The 20,929-nt window shown below is 39.9% G+C and overlaps 1 protein-coding gene across 5 annotated transcripts in view; it reads left to right on the forward strand.

Moving 5' to 3' along the window:
• The window catches only part of ripor2 (RHO family interacting cell polarization regulator 2), a 130,948-nt gene that overhangs the window by 86,237 nt on the left and 23,782 nt on the right, over positions 1 to 20,929 (forward strand). For 4 of the 5 annotated variants that reach the window (XM_036145227.1, XM_036145229.1, XM_036145228.1 and 1 more), the window contains exons 1-5: positions 4,516 to 4,555; positions 12,066 to 12,221; positions 12,419 to 12,497; positions 12,637 to 12,660; positions 13,563 to 13,616. The exons of the other annotated variant lie outside the window; for it this stretch is intronic. In XM_036145227.1, the coding sequence (XP_036001120.1) occupies positions 12,079 to 12,221; positions 12,419 to 12,497; positions 12,637 to 12,660; positions 13,563 to 13,616 (300 nt within the window). In that variant the 5' untranslated portion in view covers positions 4,516 to 4,555; positions 12,066 to 12,078. Of the gene's footprint in view, positions 1 to 4,515; positions 4,556 to 12,065; positions 12,222 to 12,418; positions 12,498 to 12,636; positions 12,661 to 13,562; positions 13,617 to 20,929 lie in introns of those variants that run through there. 5 annotated transcript variants of the gene reach the window in all.

Genomic DNA, 20,929 nt, shown 5'->3' on the forward strand with positions numbered 1-20,929 from the left:
AAAAAACTGATAGAGAACTGAATAAAATCCATTCGTGGGTTTCTCCAAAGGGTAAAACAGTTTTTTTGTTATTGTTTTTTTTTTAACCATTGATCATGATGGTTGATTTGATGCATCGCTGCTGCTGAGGTCCTTCTGTGTTTTAAGAGATCTCTCTGATATTATAGCCATGGAATCATCCGTCCAAAATCCCGTCTTCTCTCCCTTTGTTCTACCCCGCGAACTCAAATCGGCTCGTCTTCCTTGGCCCCCCGTGTCGAGTCTTTGTGTTTCACTCTGTCTTTGCCGCTCAGACCCAATGTTGTGATATCAGGTGGATTGCTCAATCAGTTATAGTGCCTTGGATGGTGATTGTGTGTGTGTGCGCGCGCGTTTGTGAGCGTACGAGCTTGCATTTGCATGATAACGCAAGCCTCGCCCTGCCCCCCCACATGGGGCTTGTCTGTCTTGTGGGGACATAAAGACAGGAGGAGAAAGCCGGGTTTGTTGAAACTCAGGGCCCCACAGCCAGCCTGAAAAGGGATGAAAAAAAAAAATCCAGGGTTTTTCCTGCTGCCACCATGTTTGTAAAGTGTTTAACTGGAAACTCGGTGGGATGGTTATGTAGATTGTGTCAGAACAAAGAGCTGACTCAGAAGAGCTGATTCTTGGCATGTTGGATAGGGTTTCATCAGATTTGATGCATCTCTTCTCTCTCCTCTCTCTCTCTCTCTCTCAGTGCCACTAAAATCCTTTATATCATATGACGGTTAGATTTGTGCTTACTTTATTGCTTCCTGCACTTTTGGAGATTTAAAAACCTACAGTAAATGTTGTTGTTGTTTTTTTTTTTGGTTGTGTGTAAGTAAGTCTAGACCTCCGAAACGGTAACCTTAATGAAGCACAACACTGAAACGCTCAAATTTACCAAAATGAGCGTAAATAAAATCCCCCTAGCACAGTTATGCTGATCATTTTGCTGATATCTAGCCACGGCCTGGTGGTCATGTGTTCCTCTTTCCGGAGCGAAGTGCCTCATCGGTTTGTTTGAGCTGAAATAAAGCTGTCAGGCTATCCGAGGGCACGGTTTCAAACATGTGATGGCTTTGGCAGTCACGCTTTAATTTCTCTCAGGAGCAGCAGAGTCGTCTGGTTTCAAATGAGATCAATAAAATGTATGCCTGTACCGTTTTTAGCATTGATGTTGGAATCAAAAAAATTACTATTTCAGTGGGATTTTATGTGATAGACCAGCAACTTGTAGTGCAATTAGAGTTGGCAGTATATGGGGTATGTCTACACCAGCTTTGCACGTCTAGAAATTGAAAATATTGCCTCTTTTTTTGGGGGGGGCACAAATTCTCAGCACGAGTATGTACCCCTAATCCAAACTAAGTCCAGCCCTCGAGAGCTACCATCCTACATCTTTTGAAGCGTCCCTTCTCCAACACACCTGAATGACATGAATGACTCCTACCAGACCTCTGCAGACCGAATGCTGATAAAGGAATTCAGCCATTTGATTCGGTCGTGTTGGATGCATCTAAAAGCTGCAGGATAGTAGCTCTCGAGAAACTAGACTTGGACATCTAAACCGCTGCCACGTAGCTCTGGCTCTATGTTTTGGGTGCAGTCCTGATGGAAGGTGATCTAAGAGCCCCAGTCTCAAGTTTCTGAAGCCTCTAACTGTTTTTTTTTTTTTTTTTAAGGAACATTTTGTGTTAAGCTCCATTCATCTAGCTACCAGCTCTGACTAGCTCCCCTTTTCTTGTTGGAGAAAAGCCTCCCAGAGCATGGTGCCACCATCACTGTGTCTGACCATGGAGGCGGTGTGTTTTAACCTGCAAGCTGCATTTGCGCATTCAGAACACACACGAGAATCCGTCTCTCCCACCGCTCCCGCTTCAACCGTTTGCGACCGAACCGAAAACTAAGACTAATAATACTACAACGGTCAAGTCAAGCTGCAGCATTATGCTTTCAGGCGGAACAAACCGCTGTGACAAAAGCAAGAGCTGCTGAGCCAAACAACACAAACATGGCAGCGCAAGAGGATGCAGGGTAGCTGCTGCCATCACATCTTTTTGTGTTTTTATTTATCCTTTATTTAACCAGGTAATACCCATTGAGATTAAAAATCTCTTTTGCAAGGGAGACCTGGAAACAATCCACGATTTCTTCTTTGATAGTAGAGCAAGCAAGTAATGCCTTGACTAGCTGACATTCTTCTGGTTTCTCATGGCGCCTGCTGCTTACATTTTCATTTGTTACTGTGATTGGTAACCTTTGGTAGGCGGGCACTAGGTGTCGCTTCACCCAATCAGCTCGGAAAGTTCTGCTGAATCTACGCATCTCCTTTCCCCGAACGGCTGCGATGAGAGCTGGCCCAGATTAATAATGTGCAGAACACACTGCAAAAACAGACCTTAAAATAAGTAAATGTTCTTAAATGTGGGTTTTTGTCCTTGATTTGAGCAGGTAAATGATATTATCTGCCAATGGAATAAGTATTTTGACCCCTAAAATAAGATAATTAGACATCCTGCACTTGAAATAAGATGATGGAGTTGAGTTGTTCCTATTTTAAGTGCAAAAATCTTATTCCATTGGCAAATCATCTTATTTACCTCCTCAAATCAAGGACAGATACACTCATTTTAAGAAAATTTTACTTATTTTTAGTTCAGTTTTTGCAGTGCATGTGCTACACATTATTAATCTGGTTTGTCAGGTTAGGAGTGTTTTTTTTAAGCTATTGTGTAATGTTGGGGTTCCTCCATAAACCTGGTGATTTACGCGTAGTTCAAAGTGTTTGTTTGTTCTCCTTGTTTGCCGAACTTCCTGCATGGCCTGTGAAAAACTGCAGCGGGAGCTTCCAATTGACTTTAAGAAAGGACCGATTTCTGTAGTGCAAAACCTAACCCTGCTAGAAACTTCTCCAGAACTCCAGAGCTGACCTGTCTGTTGTGTTTCTTGGTCTTCATGATGCCGTTTGTTGAATATTGTTCTCCAACAAACCTCTGAGGTGTTCACAGAAAGGCTGACTGTATATTGAGGTTAAACTGCACTCAGATGTGCTTCACAGTAGCCATCTCCCAGTAATTGGGTGCACTGTGTTTTTTTATTTAGGGGTGTCAGTGTACTGAATTCAAATGTACACCACACTTTTCAGATTAAAAAAAAATCACAGTTGTGTTCCTGTATCATTTACTTGTTGGTGTTTTTTTGGAAAAGTTGACCTGCTCCCGTTTCCGACTTCTTTCGGAGTTTGAATTATCCACTTCCTGCCACTTGCGCAACGATTTAGACGTTAAAAGTCGTTCCGCTGCGGTTGAAGCTGTGATTTAGTTGTCTCGGTAGACAACTCTCTTTGGGCATCTGATCTTTGCCTCATCATTATCTGACGGCTATATTTGGAGGCTCCGCTGTCTATTTTCAGCTCGCTCCCAAGCGTCCGTGTCAGTCACGCTGCTTTCTCCATCTTCTCCTTTAAGAAAAAGAAAAAAAAGGCATCGAAATCCACTGCTTGTAAATATAGACACAGTGATAAAAGGTTGCTTCAGCTCCAAAAGGGACTGGTTAGATAACGCAGCTTTTGTGGAGTTTTTGCACAAACGACTAAATCTACCTTTTTAGAAACTGTCAGGTGTGCTTGTAAATACTTTGTGAACAGATGTCAGTCTGGTGAACTGCACATCGTCTTCAGTTCAGCTGTAAACTCGCTGCACAGCTGATGAAAGGTGACTCGAGGTTTGGGAGTGTGAGGCCTGCCTGAGGCGCAGCAGTTAACGGCTGACGTGTGTTTTTGTATCTATGTGGTGACGAAGAGGCCTGAAGAAGGTCAAGGCGTGTTAGCGCAGGCTCTGAACGCCACTCGTCCACACGCTGAGCATCACCGACAGACACTACCTAATCCTGCGCTGCACTGAACAACGAGCCTCAGGGTTCGTACCCTGCCTGGAAAAACAGGGAAAAGTATAGAAGACCATTTCACTATTTTTCAGATCTGGAAAAATATAGAAAAATCAAATGATGTGAAGAAATATTTGTTTGTCATTCCTTCTTTGCCCCCTCCGCTTCCTTCCCTTGTGTCCATGCTCCTTTACCGTCACATCTGTGTGTGCCTCTCCATCCATCCCTTCCCCTCTCTTTTTTTCTTCCATGCTTACTTAAGGTGTTGAAAGCCTGTCAGTTTGTAAAAATCTCGCCTTAAAGATGAATAAAGTATTCATATTTTAAAGCAGTCGCACCAGGACAGCGGATCTCTGGAAGATTTGAGTCTGAGAAAGGTCTGGACTTTTTACCTGTAGAAATGTGTCGTGACTCTGCAACCCTCTTTCCTCTCTGACGTTTGTGTGTACGCAGTTGGTTCTTGTTGTGCTGTCACGCAATACGGACCATTACCTTGTATTCTTTGTTTAAGCTGAAAGAACCGTTTCTGTGTCTCCCTGCAGGAGTTTCTTCCCGCGTGCCGGAGATCATGGCGGGCCGGCACCCACTCCCCGGAGGGCCCAACGGCATCATACGGATGCCAGTCATTCGCCGGATTCAGCACTCTGCAGGAGCGCCGCTCTCGGTAAGAGGGGAGCCACAAAACTCACAATATGGACAAAGTTCTTTTTTTTTATCTATAACATTAATAAAAAACATATAGGTCTGGGGTAAGTTAGTGATTTACATCCATTTAAATATCTTTTTTTTTTTTTTTGCTTACATAATCTTTAAAATTTATTTTTAAATGTTTAAATGCATGGCAACAAAAACTATTTTAAGCCTTCCAAGTAATGCATATGTTGAAATTGTGATAGGAATTCAATATATTGTGCACCTTTGTCTTAATATACATCGACAGATCTTGTAAATATTGAAATTTCTGCTTATATTAACATTTTTTCTTATTTAATGTGGTTCTTTAATCAATCAGATGTTTTGTTGACGTTGTTTTACTAATTATATTTTGCGTTTTGATTATTTTGTTGTTATTCTTCCCTGATTTAAAGCATTTAGTCAACTTTAGCTAGTTTTAAATATGCATGAAAGCATAAATGTGACTAAAACAGTCATGGACAACAGAAAAGACTTTCCTGGTTGGCAAAGTAGCAATATTCATCAGTCATGCTAAAGTGTCAGATTTTGATAATTAGTAACGGAATGAACACATCAGAATAAGATGTGCATGTTTAAGATAATGTTTACGTCCTGGTAACAAGGTTTTGCTGCATACTGCATTTTTTTTTTATATTGTGGTTGCTATAAAGAAACCCCTTTGGGTTTCCTTTTGGAAGGAGTCTGCTACTAATATCAATGATTCTAGCTGTCTTGGAAACAACTTCAAGTGCTCTTTTTAAAGGATCGACTTCATGAGCTGCTATTTATTAGCTTATCCAACCCTAACTTAGCACACAGCTCCCTCTCAGGGAACTTTTAGCCTGCTGTAAGTTTCTTGAGGTCTTGTAACATGTGCAGATGCAAAGGGGTAAATCTAAGGGCACGAGTCTGCTTGCAATTCTGTGTCTACGTGCATCTGCACGGCTCATTAGAGAAGAAGAATAACGCTCGAGAATAGCATCAAACCTGTCGAGGGAGATGGCTTCAACAGCGGGAGAAGATGAAAAGTGTCAGTAATCTGCATAAACAGTCGTGCCGCTGCGTTGACATAGCTGGCGAATGATCACTGTGTCGAGACGATGCAACGGACCTGCTTCTGTCGGTCATGGTTTTTCAAATGAGAAATATTTTTACTTTGCATTTGTGACCCCAAAACAACCCAAATAATTTACATTGGTTTCTTTTTTCTTTGAACACAGTGGATGTGCAGAGAAATTATACAGGGCTTTGAACTCGGTTATGAGTGTTAAAGTCTGGCCTAGCCTTAGAGATGGGGTGAGGAGCTCAAGGTGGAGCCACTGCTTCTCTGCATCAAAAGGAGCTGGTTTAGGTGGTTTGGGCAGCTGATCTGGATGCCCCCTTGGGACCTTCCTTTTGGGTTTTTTTTGGACACGTCCAACTAGGAGGACACCCCGATAAGGACCCAGAAATCTATTGAAGGACTATTTATCCCATCTGGCCTGGGAACTCCTTGAGATCCCCTAGAATGAGCTGAAGGATGTCTCTGGGGAAAGGGATGTTTCTCTCTTGGACACCCCCCCACCCCCCACCCCGACTGAAAATAATGGGTGCAAACTGAGCTAGCAAGATGAAATCATCAACATCTCACCAGGAAGCTGTGAACTGTTTCTCTACAGATGTTGCTAATGTCACAGTCACACTGAAACGCGCTCGTATAAATTAGACATTTTTACTCATAGCCCTTTCAGTTTTCTGTAAAATGGGCCCAAAATCTCCCAACATGTTCCTTTTTTAGGGTTTTACACTTTCTGTAAAAGTTTGAAAAAGTATTGAATTAGATGGGAGGAAATTTTTTTTAAAGAGAAAATATCTGGATAAGTTGTACATCCCTTATCTGCTTGTCTTAAAACTGTATTTGTCCATCCATCATTCCATCCGGAATGTGAAGAAGATTAAAGGGAGAAAACTGGTGACTGAATTTTTTGCAGAGATGTCAGAGATAAACAAGTCTTTTAAAGATAATTATTTTTTTCCCTTTTGTTCCCTTTGACTTATCCTTCTAAAGATGAAGCACATTTATAATCCCTTCCCAAATTTCTCTTTTGCAATCTTATCCTTTCGCTTGTCTCCAGCAGTCCTGGTCCTGCTGAGAAAACCCATTAGAAAATGCTCTTGCTCTCTTTTCTCTCCTCTCAGACGCTGAATGGTATGATTTGTTGGAATGACTCAAGTGTGTGGGCGACCCGCGGTGGCAGACGAGTTACACTCTGATAATGAGTGAAGTGGAAAGCTGCAGAGATATGGCCTCTGAAGCCACTGGATGTGTCGCAGTCTGTATGAGTGGCTCTGTTGGTAATAACACAGGCTGTTCATGCGTGGACACATGTGCATAATTTACAGGGATTCATACCTCTGTCCGACAGACGTTGCTCTTTTTGTGCAAGGGTGCAAAATAAGATGTATTAGGTGGCATAGAAATTGTGGTATGTGTGCATGTGCATGCTTCTATGAGCGTCTCCGTCAAGAAGCCTTTTGCGCTGCAGCTCATTTGACCCCAAGGCTAAACAGCAGTTTTATTTAGTGCTGCCCTACATTTGTGGCAGCTTTCACTTGCACGTTCCAACTCATCCAGCTCTGGAATCAGTTGCTCCGGTGTCCCCAAAACGACACTTGGATCATTTGGTCGAGATGGAGGAAAGGTCATTTGTTGGCTAAATCCGTGGTGCTTTTAAAAACCTCGAGTGGGCAAGATGAGCTTGACCTAAAATGGATTAATGGGAGAACAGAAAGAAATGTGAGGCAGCTCTTTAGTCTGTAAATGTGTGCTATGTATTAATGCAAAGATAATTCAAGGCAGAGATGTGAACTTTAGTTCTAGAAAATGATCTGCCACATTTATTATGCAAACTTTTAAAACAAACCAGCAAAAAGCATCAAATGTTATAGAGGTTATACAAATATTAAACAGTGGCACAAAGTTGCTTGGCTTGCCGCTTTATGTTTAAAACAAATTCTGTGTCTTAGAATACATTAGCTTGACACTGCATGTTTTATCTGCATGTATTAGTTCTCCATTAGTCACTTTATCTGAATACGAATTGATAAGAAGTAAGAAAAGCATTGCGGTCATTAATATAACATCACATTGACATTTTGTTGAGCTATTAAGGGTTTGGAGTGCATTCTGCAGAGCTAAGATATCCTGAAAGTATAAACTGGCTCATAAATAACACACAGGGAAATGAAGTTGGGGTTATATGTTGACTTGGTTCAAATTTATGTAAGTAAGATTATGCAATGTCTGCCTGAAAAGGTCCGATGTATCTGCTCATCATGTTTCTTCTCAATCCACAGTGCGGTTCTGTACTGCGGTGTCTGCTGAATTACAGACTTCCGTCTCTCAGGTTTTTTTCCCGTACTGAGAAATCCTTGAATCCTTGAAACCCTTCAATTCAAGTGTGTTTTGAACTTCTTAAGTCAGGAAATGGCTACAAGAAAATAGCTACTTGCTGAAACATGCCTATATCTGCAGTCTGAACGATTAATAAGAATTTAAAACAATTGGAGCTATGATTGTGGGTGAGGGTTATTCTGCCATGGTGCAAAGAGAAGAGGTGGTTAACGGATAATTAATTTAATCAACAACGCTCTTTGCTGGAGAATTACAGCAAAGAGAGACATCTTGAGAGCAGAGAGGCATCTTGGGGTCTACATGCTATTTGATTGGCTCTACTGAGCCTTTAAATGCAAAGTTGGGTTTTGGTAATGTGAAACTAATGGCCTTTTCAGACATGACATGATTTGCTGCACTGGCTGGATTGGCGGGTCTAGTTATTTGTTGGTGTCTGCAGCAAAGTGCTAGAACTAGCCCTGCTAGTTGGAAGAAAAAGGGCATCAAGGAAGAAGAGGCTGTGGGTGCACAGAACTGTGTAAATTGAATACCAAAGGACCTGCTCAGGGGTGGTCAGCTTTGTTGCTTTGCTCCAAAATGGTCAGATCAGAAAACGGGTTGTCTTTCTACGTAATCCATATTCTCCAATCAGAGCACACCATAAAGCAAACAGCCATCCCCCTCCTCTTCCCCCTCCCCTCCTCCCCCCAGCTGATGCACCTTCTGACTTGAGAGGAGGAAGGCGGAGCAGCGAGCAGACGGCAGCCCCAGATCAGCCTCCCTGTATCGGCTCAAACAAGAGGCAGTCACCACTGAAGGCGCGGAGCACGAATATCCCATATTCAACCTCAAACTAACTTCACAGCGGTTACTAAAAAGGGGAGCTGCTATGTCCGATCAAAAATGCATGAAGGTTCCACTCACTCCCAAAAGACGAGAGAATCACGGAAGAGTGGCTGAAGTTCGTCTATGGGGACGTTACTGAAGGTAGTTTCCTGTGGGGGAATTCAAGTCTTGTTTTTTTTTTTTTCTGGGTTTTTACGGCACTAGTGGCTCCTTTTTCATACAGTAGACAGACAGGAAAGGGGGTTTGAGAGAGGGGGGAAGACGTATGGCAAAGGACCTCAGGCCGGAATCGAACACGGGTCAGCCGCGTCGAGGACTAAGGGCTCCGTATATGGGTCGTGTGCACTACCCCTGCGCCTTCGGAGCACGCCCCAAGTCGTGGTTTTCAAAAAAGGATAAAAAAAAAATTCTGTACCAACACAGAAGGTGGCGACCACAACGCTGTCGTTCCCCGTAAGTTTATTTCATTTCTAAATGCTGTCAAATGTAAGGAAGTTGTGTTTGTAACTAAAAAGTCCGAAGAGCTCGCTGCCTGGGAGAGCGAGCTCTGCCGCAGTGAGAGTTCGCTCTCCACCGCGGTCCTCTGCAGTCACCGCCAGCTCTCCTTCACAGAGACCGGAGGAGAGCAAGCAGTCACCGTGGTGAAGAACTGAATAACAGCTGATATTTCTGTGTCGCAGGAATATGCAGCTTGGACCGTGACACGGTCTATGTGGCTATTTATTTCGGTTCCTCTGTGTTGAATCGCGTCGCCAGGATAAAGCCTTTGGTCAGCTTGGCCTCGCTTGTCCAACATCCTGCAACACAAACACTTCAACCAGCCATAAAACCATAATAATGGATTTGCTATGGAGTGTTGCACCGAGAGAAGAGGCGTTCGATGGATGGGGGAAGGTGTGTGTGTGTGTGTTGGGGGGCGTTTGACTGGTTTTCCGAATGTGGTAGTAGCCAATCAGAGTGAAGTCAACTTGGAAGAGCTGCATATCGTTACCGCACCCAACCTATTTACTGAGGAGGGATTTTGCCTGACTAAACAACAAGCTGACGTAATTTTTTTAATTAAATTCTTTGTAGAATTCACGTATGCAGCAATATCACCTACATGAAATGGTTTATACAGGGATGTCATGGGGCCTTTTAGTTCCCCTCCATTTTGGCCTCCCGGTCTTTCTAGCTGATGGCCAGATGGCAGGCTTTCTATTGGCCGCCTGTGTATTTATTACTGTGCTCTTGCTCTTTACTTGACGCAGCACTAAACCGCCCTGACGCGGTGCAAGCCATTGAAAATAACGATCGACATCTCTAAGTCTTGATTATCTTACAAAGCCTTTTCTAAGGTTTCGCCACTCCAATTAAACACATTGAGACCTGTTATCTGCAAATGGAGAATACACGAAACACTGGGGAATCCGCCTTAGAGGAGACCAACCTGCCAAACTTGCTGCAAGATTGCATCACCAACTCATCCAGGATATCAAAGAGGACTATAGGCATCACTTGCCTGAGTTAAGGTCAGAATTATTGACTATTCAAAAATAACATGGGAAAGTTTCAGCGCCAAGATCACTGTTGACCAAAAAAAAAAAAAAGAGAAAAAAACATAAAGGCTTGTCTCATATTTGCAAAAAAATAAAAGGCATCTTAATGCTTCCAATGACTTTCCAAGAAATATTCTGTGGACTGATGTGCCTAAAGGGAAAAGGTTTTAGATGGAGTGTCCCTTACATCTGGTCTAAGTCTAGCACAGCATGTCAGAAACAAAACTTCACACCAATAAGCAAACGTGGCAGTGTGATGCTTCACAGCCTGGATTTCTTAGGAAAAATAAGTAAGTAAGTAAACTTTATTTATATAGCATCTTTCACAGATACACTGCAAAAAGGGAACTAAAAGTAAGTAAAAAATTCTTGAAATTAATGTATTTTTCCTTGATTTGAGGAGCTAAATAAGACTATTTGTCAATGGAATAAGTATTATTACCCCTAAAATAAGATACTTATTTTAGGGGTAATACGATGAAGATGAATTGTTCCTATTTTTAGTGCAAAAATCTTATTGCATCGGCAAATAGTCTTATTTACCTGCTCCAATCAAGGAAAAATACACTGATTTCAAGAAAATTTCACTTACTTTTTGTTCCATTTTTGCAGTGTAAAAATCACAAAATGCTTTACAGAGTGTAATAAATACCAAGAAATATCACAAGAACAGCTTACAAGGATAACATAAAAAACACATGTTTAAGTAAATGCTTGTCTAAAGAAAAAGTGTCTTCAGCTGATTTTTTTAAGGATTCAACATAGTCAGCCACACGGAGAGACAGGGGTGGGGCGTTCTACAGTCTGGGGGCTACAGCTTGGGGGGACAGGTCCCCTAGAGTTTTAAACCGGGTCTTAGGGACCTTTTTTTGACCCTTTTGATTTTGATTTTGACCCGAGGACCGGAGAGTACAGCCAGAAGAGTAACGGATTAAAAGGTCTGAGATCTATTAGGGGTCCTGTCCATTAAAAGCTGTAAAATTCAAAACTAACATTTTAAAATCTATTCTAAATTTGGCGGGTATCCAATGTAAACAGGATAAAACCGGTGTGATGTGAGCCCTTCTGTTTGTTCCTGTTAAAAGCCTCGCTGCAGCGTTCTGGACCAACTGGAGACGACTGACTGCTGATTTGTTAAAACAAATAAAGAGAGTGTTACAATAATCTAAACGAGAGGAAATAAAAGCATGAATAATCATCTCCCGGTCCCATTTGGAAATGATTGCCCCCAATTTAGAGATATTTCTCAAGTGATAAAAGCAATTTTGAACTAAAGGTTTTGACAGAAAATTGTCCGTCAATCAGGTTGTGGCCTGAAGCTCACTAGACCATGATCTGAAGCATACCTGTAAGTCCATCTCTAACACGGTCAAAGAAAATGTCTAGTCAAAGTCCGGAATTGACTCGGATACTATGGCATGACCGTTCATCCATCATTGTCTTATGCTTATGTGAGCCTGGGTTGTTGGGGTAACAAGTCCAGGAGAGAAACCCAGACATCCTTCTTCCCATCAACATCCTCCAGCTCCTTTTAGGGCACCCGAAGTGTTTCCAGGCCAGATGTGATATACAGTCCCTCCATCGAGTTCTGGGTCTTCCCTGGAGTCTAGGCTTTTCACAGCACTGTATTCACGCTTTGGCCAGCTGATTGCCCAGCTATACATCAGTTTTAAGCTTATCCTTATTTAAAGTCAATTTCCTGGCAGAATATAAAATCCATGTTCACGTCATTGTGTGTGCAGGTGTAACTCTTTCATGGGCAACTCCGCGGTCCCGAAGAAGCCTCAGTCCAAGCCCAAGAAGCCCCACCTGTCGGGCCACAAGGCCGGCAGCAGCTCCAGAGAGCCACAGCCCAAAAGACTGGAGGAGGTTTACACAGCACTCAAACAAGGCTTGGAGTGAGTAACTCATGCTCTCCTGTTCATTCAGTCTTTGTAGAGTCTTAACAATCCCACCTGGGAACATGCTTAAACTGATGACATAAATGTTTATGTGGAAATGTTTGGATTCCTGACAACTATTTCATTAAGTTTCTTCAGTTATTTCCTTTTGATGAGTGAAGATTTTTTACAAAATTTCTTCATCTGCTGTTTAGTGAATATCTTGAAGTTCATCAAACAGAGCTGGATAAACTTACATCGCTAATGAAAGACATGAAGAGGAACTCTCGCCTGGTGAGACATAGGAAAACATTTTAACATCATGCATACAAATATTAGGTTTGAATTATATATAAAAATGTCTTTTTTATGACTTTGCTCCTTTAAAAGCATTGTTTGACGTGCTTCTTTTCTTAACTCTGTTGTTCTCCAGGGAGTGCTGTATGATCTTGACAAGGTAAGCCAACAGAGCTGACGTTAAACTAAAAAGGAGAGGAGGTGTGTTGGGTGAATTATTTTATGAAGAATGGAGCATGTGTAGGTTGTTAGACAGTAAAGATGTGGAGCAAATGGGGAACAAAGACCCAAAATATCAAGGAAATACTATGTTTGATTTATATTTATATATATATATATATATATATATATATATATATATATATATATATATATATATATATATATATATATATATATATATAAAGCTTGAGTTCAGTTAAAATATTGTGTTTTTATTGCACAAATGTCCTAGAATTTGTTTGTTTTTTCATGTTTTTAGACCAGTCATTCAAATGATTATGACCACTTGACAAATACTTACCACCACTGTTTGATTGGGCTCTACCATAATTTGAGACCAATTTAGAACCTCAGACTTGTCGTCCTCCAATAATCAGGACTATTGAGGCCGCTGCTATCGAAGGATATTGGGTTTAGGGGATACAGTTGAGGGTGAGCCGGTGATCGAAACTGGACAGTTTTGCTTTGGTGATCAAAGATATCTTTAGTTCTTTAATCAGAGGGTAACTCTAAGGAGACTCAAGTGACTCAGTTCCTTATGACTCATTAGCTGCAGTTTTACAGATGGTTTGAACCAGCCGTCTAGCCATCCTAATTTACTCGCCAATTTTCTTTTCTAATGCCCTACACTGAAAGTCATGTTCAGCGCTTCCTAATAGCCACTCTACACACCAGAAATAACCGGTAGCCAGCTTTTCTTCCTGCTCTCTCTTTCTCCTGTTAGTGGTCATAATGTTATGGCTGATTCGTATATGTGAATCACCATTTTCACATCTATAAACCATGTGCTGTCGTTTTGTTTTGAGCACCAGTGACAATGGCCGTCTGTGTTTTTCGCAGCAAATCAAAAGCATTGAGAGGTACATGAGACGTCTCGAGTTTCACATCAGCAAGGTAAGGATGTTTTGTAAGATCTGAGTATGATTCTGTTACTTTTAAGGACTCCGTGTACCTGTTTAAACAACTATGATCGTAGTCGTTCATATAATCGTTTTTCCTGCTTGTTCTTCTGTTGAAATGATGTTGACAGAAATGTCTACATGATATTCTTTTATCCCTAAAAACTAAACCTGATTTTTAATACTTTTTGACGTGCTCACGTAACAGCAGTGTACGTGATCTTACCTTGCTATCATCCGCTAGCTAGCTGCGCACGCGCACTTCTAATGTGTATGTATCTGGTTAGCTTAGCGGTTAGCTTCGGTCTTCGCCGTTCATTGTAGCTCCGCTGCTCTCACTGTATACTTTGAACATGGCTGAGAGTCGCGTTAAGCAAACCGCATACAAGTTTATGGGAAGAAGAAGAAGGCCTCAATCGAAAGAAATAGGAGTAGAGAGGATTCGGGGGATTTTTTTCACGTGATCCCCCTGGGGAGCGGAAGAGCGGGTTAGATGGTCTTGCGCATGCGCAGTTATTCAAAAACTTGAGGACTTGGGGATACTTCAAGAAAAATTGCAGACTACCGTTTAGTCTCCCCAAATTATGACTATGTAGCTCACATAATTTATCCATCTTAATTGCTAATTTGATCACATGTAGGATATATTTGATTTGATTGTAGTTCTTTAATTTTGTATTTTGCCATCAAATAAACTTTATTTTATATTCATTGTCTGCCAACCCTCTTGTTCAGATTTCAGCCTCAGTAAAATTTGTTATTCCTGTTCTTGCAGCCTTAATTTAGGATTTGAAATATGCATTTGAGTTAAATGACAAGCATCTAATGAATGAAAGACAGAAAAGTGTCACCTCACATATATTTTTTAAAGTTGTAATTTCATCTAGTGATGTTTGTTCCCTTTACATTTTTTATTATTGTTATGGTTGTTGTTTAAATTGGACTAAAAGCCACAAGACTTCTGGATTTTTACTATGGGATTTATTTATATCTCTTTTTTTCTTCTTGTTTTGATAATAAAGTGAAGTTTCCTGCTGTTTTAATGGTTCTGGCAGAAAAAAAGAATTAGATTTTTTTTCCCTTAATACCTTCTTTTGTAGTCTTCTCACAGGCTCCCAGTTGGGGACCATAATCCCTAACGTTTTTTTCTAGACCTGACAAGCTTTCAAGACTCTTTGCCTTTTCTTCCACACCCTCTTTTGTAGTCCAGTATGGCTTGCTGGGCATCAAATCAGACCTGACAGCAGGTTATCAGAGCACACACGCCAAAACAACTGTGCAGGATCCAAAGGTAACTATGGTTACTTGAAGACAGCCTTTCAAGTCAAATCGGGAATTCAAGGAAGCCATCTACCTGAGTTGTTAACCCTTAGGAGTCGCACATAAGATTTCGGACAATAAAAACTTTTGTTTTGTCCAGAAACAAGCATGTAAAACAGGACAGTGAAATACATTTTGGAGTGATTTGTGATTCAAAGGTTTGAGCATAGGAAGGAACCATAAATATTGGTAAAGTGTGAGTTGGCCAAAACTAAAATGTATAAGTCAAGTTATACTAGGCGATGTCTCAAAATTCATAAAATAATTTTTAAGCCCCTCTTTGACGCCGGTAACAAACAAAATGCAGTCGATGCCTGCTCTATCTTATAAAGATGTCAGAGGATGCTGTTAAGCAACCAAAGTCTCAGGGTTTCAACTTGAGATCCAGCTTTATTTTGGCACCTCTCTGTTCTTGCATACTCAGACCAGAAATAGATTTAAATGTAGCGGTAAATATTTGGAAAAGCAAAGAGCTGTCTGATTTATCTCGTCTGGCAGGTAAAAAGCCTGAGTCTCGCTCTGTCTAGTTAAATTTAGCTCCGACTGTGTTTTTCTTTTTTTGCTTGCAGACATAATATTAGCATCATGTTCACTGATCTTTTCTGCAGTCTCATTACTGACTCTGTCTCGACTGTTTCTAAAGGACAAGTTTTGTTGTATTAAAAATTTTACCATGTAAAATCTGCCCCTATTCTCTGGGGCAGAAAACGCTATTAAAAATAATGGAATACAAAGTTTTTATTAGGTTAGGGAGGTCCCACTGAGAAGGAGCAACTCCTTTTCCAGGGCGTCCTGATCATAATGGGTGTAAAAATGGTTTTAAATTAAAGTATGACCAGTAATATTAAAACAAGAAAGAATAAAAAATTATTACCAAGGTTAATTTAAAAAAAATATGTAGAGCAAAATCTATTACAATTCACTGCTACTATAATCTTAAAGGGGACATATTGTGCTTTGTAATGCCTTCCTTTTCACATTTAAATAATTCAGTTTTGGTCTTTATAAAGTGGAACTGCAATGCCTTGGTTTGAAATTCTCGTTATTGTTACCCCACACCTTGGCTTTTGCCCCTGTTTTAAGAGCAACTTGTTTTGGTGCTGTTTCTTTAAATGAAAATTAGGCACTTCACACACCTCACCCCCTCCAGGTCTAAGAGCATTACACTCCACTACATTCGGCCATTTCTGTAGCGTGCTGTGTTCATACACCCAATAACCAAACATTTTCACTCGCCAACTTGTAGCCTCAGCATCCTTGAGCTTGAACTATAAAATTGTGGTGAAATACATAAAAAGGGGGGATTCATGAAATTGGTAAGCTGAAAGTGCCTGACCTTGTTTAGCAGCTCCACACCAAATACCGTGACATTATTGTTTATACAACTAGAAAAATATGACCCAAATAGGATGTAAATATATCTACACAGCTCCTAGACAGATTATGCTAAAATGCCTGCTCTCCTAAAGACTCCAAGTACACAGCAAAATGTATTTAAAGTCTAAAAACTTGAATTTTTGCCTGATATTTTCCCTTTTTATAAAGCAATTAAATTTTTTGTTCAGAGAAGTTTTAAAAAGACCCTTCTTTATATTAAGACTGGTGGTATTGTAAAGCTTTATCCACTGATTTGATGCATGAAAGAAAATGGCAGGTTTAGTTGTCTTAATTTAGTTTTTTATTCTGAAAACAAATTAACATTTTGATTCCAGACCTGGTAGCATAGCAGTTCAGTTAAGTAGGGACATTAATGAGGTTCTTTTGCAATGAACAGCAACATGTGCATTGTTCCTGTCTCAATTTAAAGAGATCCTTTTTTGGGGGATGGTATTCTGGAACAAGGAGTGTCTTGTGATCGAAAAGTTGTGAGTTTTATCCTAGTCTGTGTTTCTGTGTATGAATGTTGGAGCTGTTAGTCAGTACGACTTCTTGAATGAGATTTATAGTGTAAAAAATCAGTTTGGGTGGTTTATATTGCTATAAACCAACACTATTTTGGTTAATTTCATGTACCATTTATAAGGTGCAGCCATAAATAAGAAATGCTGTATTTATTACAACACAGATATGCATAGTTCACAATTTTAAGCACAGAGTAAGGAGCATCCATTTGAATACCGTAATGTAACTCTAGTCCAACATGGAGAGAAAGGAGCTTTTAATAAACCTCTTTGTGTCTGCACAGGGAAAATACTTTATTTTTTCCAAATGGAATTGAATGTAAATTTTAAGTCTAAGCTTCTTTAACAAATCATCAGCATGAATGGCAAAAAACAAAGATTTACAAGTGTTTATATGAAGTGGTTTTCGTTTCTATGCATATACCAACCTATAACAATGGACCAAAATCAATAGACAATTAAAAGTAATAATTTGTTATTTTTGAGCTCAGGACAAATTTCAGTTTTAGCTAAAATTACTGCAGTGATTTGTAAGGCTTCCTATAAAGCTGATTTTTGGAGGGTGCCACTTCACAATGATCAATTATTTGGTTTCTTTATTATTACTGAGAAATATATATTCTGACAGTAAATTTGTCATGTGGTGATAGGAAACTTTCTTTAAATTTATCCATGTTTTGTCTTTTACTTCAATTGGATCGTCAATAAATTAATTGCTGATTTCACAAAATATCATTAGATTAAATTATAGTGTAGTTTATAGGCTAACTGTTGTGGTAAAGTACCTGTTGCACCAAAATGTATAAAAGACTATCATCAGCATATACATGTAGTTTGGTTGTACCTAGCCCTTGTTCCAACTTATTTAATTAAGTCTAGAGTAAAATGGGGTCTAAAATAGGTCGGAGGGGAACACCTTTAGATATTGTAAATAGTGCTTATACTTTTTACAGCATAATGCACGATAAATAATAAGTAAACCAGTGTAGATAATTTTTAGCAGACGTTCACAGTTTGGTAATTGTGTATTTCTAAATTTGGTTAAATTGACAAAGCTGCACAGTGCTGCTTAATATTTAGTCATTTAACATTCTACATAACCAGCAGTAGTACTGCAACTTACTATGTTATTGAAAGGTTGAGTTAAATTTCATAAGAATATTATCTGAAAGAAAGTGCTTCAGTTGGTCATAAATGAAAATTGTGCCAAAATTTCACGTTTTTTTTTTTTTTTTTTTTTTTTTTTTTAGCAGACATCGGTAACCTTTTCTTTCCTTTTATACTTACAGAAAGTGATGACTACTACTGATATAAGAATAACTGCATCAAAGTTGCTTTACATTTTGTTTATGGATAATTGTATCAATAAAACCAGCTCCATTTTTTTTTTCTTGTGTTTATCTGAGCTGCTGTTTTTCTAAGACATCTGTTTAACGTTGCAGCACCTGTGAGTTCAGGTAAACGCAGACGTGTTTTAAGCTCGGACTCAGCCGTCTCTCTTTGTGCCGAACAATCGTCCCTCACCTGGTTGTTAGTTTGCGACGCCCATCAGCCCCCGCTTTTGTCCTGCTCAACCTGCAGATGTCTGTGCTGTGTAATTGGCTCGGATGGAGGAGGCAGGTGGCACAACACAACTTCTATGATGTCCTGCACGGACGAAGTCTATACCCACTGTTTATGTTTGTGTGTGTGTGGACCAGCGTCAACGGGGCATCATTAAAAAGATGATTGACACAGACTGAAGGTGAGCAGAGCAGCTGCCATGCACCCTTCTCCTCCTCTGAGAGAGGGTGTATTTACCACTTGCCACGTTCAGCCCAGGATGAGTGAGAATACTTTGCATGTGATTATTTTTGATAAAGGCTATTCTCTGCTTCCCCCCCTCTCTCCCCTTGATGGCTAATCTTGCCGTAAACACACACCCACAGTTCCCCTGAGAGGGCTCGGGTGTTTGATGCTGGTTGGTGGGGCCTGCCTTTTTTTTTTTTTTTTATCTGCTTGTAATTACTTGCTCCGGGCATGAAATGTGGGTGGGTGTGCATGTGCGCTATTATGCAACCATTCATGATGATGTCCACATCTTAAGACGATTTTTAACCAAATCCTAAAAAAATTCTGTTAAAGTTTTAAAGCATGTATTTAGATATTTAATAGATCCCTGGTAAGTTTAATAAGTATACAGCATGAAAACACTATTTCACAAATATTTCCCAGTCTCAAAGGCTAAAGCTGGTTTCCTAGTAAAGATTTTCCCAAAACTCGTTCTTGAAGCTATTTGGTTTTTTTTCCCCCCAGCACTCTGAGCTGTAATTAACACAATTCCTACGAGGACTGATTTTAGCATGTATTTAGATTTAATATATCTTAATAACCACTCGCCAGATGCTTAGCAGGCATTTTTTTGGATCTTTGCCAAAACAGATGGCATTGTATTTTGATAGAAATGGCCTTTTATGTGAGCACATCGCAGTTTAACTAAAGGGCTTCGTAAATGGATTTATATTACCCAATCGTTTTCACCTGTATAAAGATGATCTGTGAACATTAATTTCCAAGTCTTTCAAAGTCTTGCCACAGATTCTCAATTAGATTTATGTCTGGCCATTTAAACACAAAAATATGCTTTGGTCCTAAACCAGGGTTGTCCAAAATGTGACCAAATGGCCATTAGCAGCTCATGGACCGATGTTGTCCGGCTCCTGGCGGAGATTAAAGAACGATACAAATTTACCACCAACACAGATGGTTGATGCAGATGGAGACTTTTTATTTTGAATTGCAAAATCTTCTTACAACATAAAATATTAGGTACAAAACAAAGTATTTATGTCTTAATAATCAGATCTTTTGCATTCTCTTTAATTTTATTGCAGATGCAACCACATTTACCCAGTTAGTTAGTTATTTCTGAAAATAGACCTAATTTGTATTTTATTGTTTTCAGCTGAGCACAAAAGAATTTAGCAAATCTGACGTCTTTATTTCAAAGAGGCAAACATTCAGCCAACTTTGGATCTACATAGTGAATGCTTAGTTTATTACTAACAAGTAAAAAAGTTTTCTTTTGGCCCACAGCTACTTTACGCTTAAAGATTTTGGCACACTTAACAAAAAGGTTGGACACCACTGGTCTAGGCCATTTCATTGTAGCTCTGGTTTTGTATTTAGTGTAGTACCCCTACTTGAAGGTATACCGTTACCCCTGCCTCGAGTCGTTTTCAGCCTGTAAAAGGTTTTCTTTATGTATTTAGCTGATCAGAACCCTGCACAGCTTCCTTGTCCCAGCTAAATAAAGCGTCCCAACAGCTTGGTTGTGCCCACACTGTGTTACTATGGGTATCGTATATTCAGGATGATGTGCAGTGTTGATGATTGACCATAAATAGTGCTTTGCTTGCCCATAAAGCCCATACAGCTAAATGGTTCCCTTATTTGACTAGAGCTTCTTATGCCACATGTCTGCTGTTTCCCTAACATTGCTTGTGGCAAACTGCAACCAGGAGTTGTTGTGACTTTGTTTCGACAAGGATTTGCTTGTTGTACCCCTGATCTGTCTGCCGTTCTTTAACAAACCTCAGTACAGCTGTACTTTTAATAAGATTAGTTTTTTGGACTCTGACTGTTTGTTGCACTGGGTTTTATTTAGGGGTGTCGGAGTAAGGGGGCTAAAAACAAATGTATTACGCACCTTTTAGAAACTCTGCTTCTTTTAAAATTATTTACTACTCTAATAATTTACTACTTAGTTGGTCAATCACATAAAATACATTAAGATCTGTTGTTTTGATGTAAGGAAATGTGAAAATGTTCAAGATAACTACTTATCCAAGGTACTGCATTTACAAAATTGTTCTTAAAATTAGATCTTGGCTCTTTTTTTTTAACTGCCTCACTTTAATGAATCACCTAAACCTTAGCCAGCATTTCTAGTTACTGTAATCAATCCTAAGGTTTTCTGTTAATGCAAAACCTTGGAAGACTGATGAGACCATGAATGCATCATCAGGATAAAATCTGGTCCCGTGTTGCCTGTGTTGGTCATCTTTCGAGCGGAGAATCTGTCCGGCTGTCCGAAAGTCAGAAGGGT

The sequence above is a fragment of the Fundulus heteroclitus genome, chromosome 13, assembly GCF_011125445.2.
Source record: "Fundulus heteroclitus isolate FHET01 chromosome 13, MU-UCD_Fhet_4.1, whole genome shotgun sequence".
Classification (NCBI taxonomy): Eukaryota; Metazoa; Chordata; class Actinopteri; order Cyprinodontiformes; family Fundulidae; genus Fundulus; species Fundulus heteroclitus.